This window comes from Fragaria vesca, linkage group LG6 (assembly GCF_000184155.1).
Source record: "Fragaria vesca subsp. vesca linkage group LG6, FraVesHawaii_1.0, whole genome shotgun sequence".
In the NCBI taxonomy this organism is placed as follows: Eukaryota; Viridiplantae; Streptophyta; class Magnoliopsida; order Rosales; family Rosaceae; genus Fragaria; species Fragaria vesca.
In genome coordinates this window covers 24,526,924-24,530,998 of record NC_020496.1, presented here as the reverse complement: position 1 = coordinate 24,530,998, position 4,075 = coordinate 24,526,924, and the positions used below count along the sequence as shown (strand labels likewise).

The window sequence follows — 4,075 nt, the reverse complement described above, 5'->3', positions numbered from 1 at the left end:
AATTGAGGCAATGTTATAGCATCAACAAAGTCTGTTTCCATAAGTATTTTTTTTCTGACCTAGCAGCTGCTCTGTTAGGGTTTATCGTGGCTGTCTGGTCTTCGACAAAATCTTCATCAAAAATGCCTAGCGCTCTTGCTAAGTTTGGGAGAGCGCCGTATACGGCCTCTCTGTATCCTCCTCCTTCAAGGCTTCAACCTTGGAGAACCTCTTAGATACTGTCCTCGGCGTCGGGACCTATGTGCACAGCCTCGCCTCCTTTTCTGTCACCACAAGCACGCTTCTATGCGAAGATCTCTCCTCCAATTTGTGGTGTGTGGGGCAAAGCAAAGGTTGCGCAGATTGGTGAGTTCGGATCGCTTTCGTTTGTGGACCGGCTCCGACCAAATCGAGCACGACTCAAAGTAGGTGTGTTGAAGAGATCTGATCTTGTTTCATTGTTTGTTAGGTGCTGTGTTGTGGTTGATTTGGTTAGGAAAGAAGATATTCTTCTCCAATGAAGTTTGACAACAACAAAACCAGGCTTCTCCCAAGGAGACAGCGTTCATGCTGGTGACAAGTCATCGATTCCGACGTACTTCGACGTGGCAGTGTGGTCGGTGTCGGAGCCATGGTCGACGTTCTTCAGGTGTGGCTTGCTTGGCGTCGACCTAATTAATGGGAACTTGGCTCATGTTTGTTATTTGGGCTTGAGTTCTAGTGGGTTGACCAGAGACAAAACATTTGGGCTTCTTAAAATTTGGTTTCGGATCTGGGATCCAAGTGGCTTTACGATAAAAATTTAGGACAGAGGACTTTTCTTAGTTCGGTACCAATTTTTTTCTTGGGATCAATACCTGCGAGGAACTACCGGGATTATTGATCGAATGTTGTCAACGAGTATTCTAATGGATGCTGCGGAAAAATTTATTGTCAGTATTTTATTAGTTTACTCCCCCACTAAGCTTCACTCAATAGGTGAGTTGTATTACGTTTTAGCGGTGTCTCTTTCTCACGGCCCTGCAAGGGTGGGTCACTGTGTAATATGGCTTGTGCTTATTGAATAAAATCGTCTGACCTCCTTTCATTCAAAAAAAAATTGAGGCAATGTTATAATTAGAGACTCATAATATATCAACAGTCTCAACTTTCAATGATATAGTTTTCTATACTTCAACATTATTGAAAAATTAACAACTATTACAGTTTTATTTATTTATTTAGGGTTCTGGTGCTCAACTTGTTGGCTATCCGTATTGGATCTTGTTTCTAGGCATGTCATACATTAACACATTATATAATTTTTCCTAAGTTATATGAGAAATCCAGAATCACAGGGAATGCCATACTTCTGACCAATAATGCTGAGTCTTGTGTATACTTCAAGCATTGTAGACCTCTGAAATGGATATGGCCGAACGCAATCAGATGCAATTTTAAGGAACTGAATCATCTCATCATCAAACCCTTGCCCAATCAGATGCTTATCATTGGCGTCATTGAAAATGAGTGAGCTAGTTGAAACATGATCAATCCACTCGACCAATGTCTTGTGTAGATTACTGTTTGAACAACCAGTAGTTATAGCGGGTTCATTTCCTGTGATTAGCTCAACAAGCACAACTCCGTAGTCATACACATCCTTCTTCACAAAATCCGACTCCCACAGACCACTGTTAACAAACTGCCCCGACTCACCGTCACTTGAGCACAAAAACATTACTCCCCCTCTGTTTGAGATGATTGCATCTCCAAAGTTGGATATGTTGGGTTCAAAATAACGATCAAGCAATATACTGTTTGAGCTTAGGCTGCGGTGGACAATTCGGAACTTGGTGTTGTGGTGGAGACACACCATGCCTCTTGCAACCCCAATGGCGATTTTAACCCTCAAAGGCCATTCCAAAATCTTATTAGCATCTGCCACTGGGTGCAACCAGTTATACAAGTTTCCATTCGACATGTATTTGTACACAAGAAGCTTCTCATTGTTTTGTATGCAGAATCCGAGCAGGGGAATCAAGTTTACATGCCTCAATCTGCTCAGAGCCAGTAGCTCTGATATGAATTGCTTCTCAGATTGTTCAGAGTCGTGGTGCAACTTCTTAACCGCAAGAAACCAACCATTTGAAAGTGTGGCCTTGTACATAGTCCCCCATTTTCCAAATCCGATAACATTGTCCAAACTGAAACTGCCAGTTGCATTACTCAGTTCTGTAAAACTCATTTTATTTATTGTTCTTTCAAACCTGCCAATCTGTGGAGCAAATTACAACGTTTGTGTCACTTAATTACTGCATATCACAAATATACATTCCTCTTGAACGAAATGGCTATAACATAACTTTTTCATGAGCTTATCATAACGAAATGGTTATAGATCAGCATGCATACCTGTTTTTCAGCTCGAAATTTGATCAGTTTATCATGAGCTTGTTTTCTCTTGTTTCTCTTCTCTAGTAGAGAGAATACCATCCACCTCATTTCCATCTTAATTTCGATCCATGGCACGCAACATGAGGCAAACAAGGTTATGAATGAAAGCGCATAACCAATTCCGAAGGGAACATCGAAGGATTGAACATATGATTTCCTTTTGTTGTTATGGCAACTTTCCAAAGGAACCCCACAGAGTCCTGTGTTATTTGCAAAACTCTCCTCTGTAATAAAAACATAGGGATTAGAGAAAAATGGAGGAACTGGCCCGGACAAGAGATTATTATGGACCCTAAAAGTCGTGATCCGGGTAAGCATGGCTAGTTGAGTTGGTAGTGAACCATTAAGTCGGTTGTGGTGAAGATCAAGTACGTTAAGATAGCTGCAGTTGGCTAGGCTCTCTGGGACTTGGCCAGAAAAGTTATTGTTGGAGAGATCAAGGCTGGTCACATATTGGAGCAAATCAGATATGTTCCATGGGATTTGCCCTGAAAGGTGATTGTGGGAAAGATTCAACTGCACCAAGCTTTGGCAGTTTACGATGCCCCGAGGGAAGTTGCCCTTAAGCCCCATTCTGGAGAGGTTGAGGTTGAGGACTTTGCTCTCATCAACATGCCAGCACTCAACCCCCCTGAAGTCGCAGATAAAACCTTGTGTGATGTTGTTAAAGTTCCAGTTGCCTAGGGAATTCAAAGGGTCCTCCAACGACTCTTTAATAGATTTCAAGCAATGGATGTCACTACGTTGATCTTCTTGTTCAGCATAACAATAGGTTAAGGTACCCAGTGCTAATGACCAAACAAATAGCAGGAGCAGGAGCATAAGCAAGGCTTCTTCTGCTGCTATCACAGGCATCCTTACTGTGTGTGATTTTATCAACATCATCGATCCAGCCCCTTGAGAACATATAAGCGAAAGGAAGAGGGTTACTTGACCTGAGAAGTCTACTCGATCAAAAAATCCATAAAGCTATAGTCGTACTCCGTATACCATAACCAAGTCAAGCTCATCGTAAGTTCTAACAGACATGAAGGGAACTCGATATTTGGAAAATTGGCAAATCAAAGAATAGTCAGAGAGTAAGAGCCAAGGAGTAAAAAATCGAAAATTTTAGCAGAGTATCGTTGAAATTTTTGTTTTTCTCACCCAATGATATATTTTTCCCATTCCAAGCAATTATCGTCTGAAACTCCCGATATATCCCGATATTTTACGATATTTTACGAAATATTTGAAATCCTACCGAAATTTTTGACTGGTTTTGGGCTTTGGTGCTTTGCACGTGGTCCACTCCCGCTCCTATCTTTACAGCCTTTGCTTCTCCACGTGTCCTTATTCCATGGAGTAAAATTGAAGCAAAATGTTCAATTTTGCAGCCAAGGGGATTCAAACCTTGTTTGAGTTAGTATAAGCCGTAACATCCCGATTTTCAAAATTTCTCAAAATTGATTTTTTTTTCTTCTTAGAAATGGAAAGTAGAGGTCGCCACGAGTTCGCCGTATTTTTCGGTGAATTTTTTGGAGTCCCGAGCTTTTTTTAACGACTTTTCAAAGTTTCGTCGAACTTTCATAGAAACTTATCGAACCGTTGACGTGGCAGCTTTGGTCTAAAGGCTTACTTAGTGACCAAGAAAAGCTGACCAACATGTCAGATCATTTTC

The 4,075-nt window shown here is 41.3% G+C and overlaps 1 protein-coding gene across 1 annotated transcript; it reads right to left on the bottom strand.

The window, feature by feature from the left end:
* Positions 1–1,291: 1,291 nt before the first annotated feature.
* Positions 1,292–3,270, bottom strand: LOC101311021 (probably inactive leucine-rich repeat receptor-like protein kinase At5g48380-like). Its single transcript, XM_004305706.1, has 2 exons — positions 2,374–3,270; positions 1,292–2,236 (listed from the first exon to the last, which is right to left on the bottom strand). The coding sequence occupies exons 1-2, from the start codon at positions 3,268–3,270 to the stop codon at positions 1,292–1,294; spliced, it is 1,842 nt and encodes a 613-aa protein (XP_004305754.1).
* Between the last annotated feature and the right edge of the window lie 805 nt (positions 3,271–4,075).

Bases quoted from the DNA above. Each gene is read 5' to 3' on its own strand.
- LOC101311021 (XM_004305706.1), bottom strand. From the start codon at position 3,270: ATGCCTGTGATAGCAGCAGAAGAAGCCTTGCTTATGCTCCTGCTCCTG. The intron at 2,237-2,373 runs GTATGCATGCTG...TTTGCTCCACAG, and splicing joins AATTTCGAGCTGAAAAACAG to ATTGGCAGGTTTGAAAGAAC.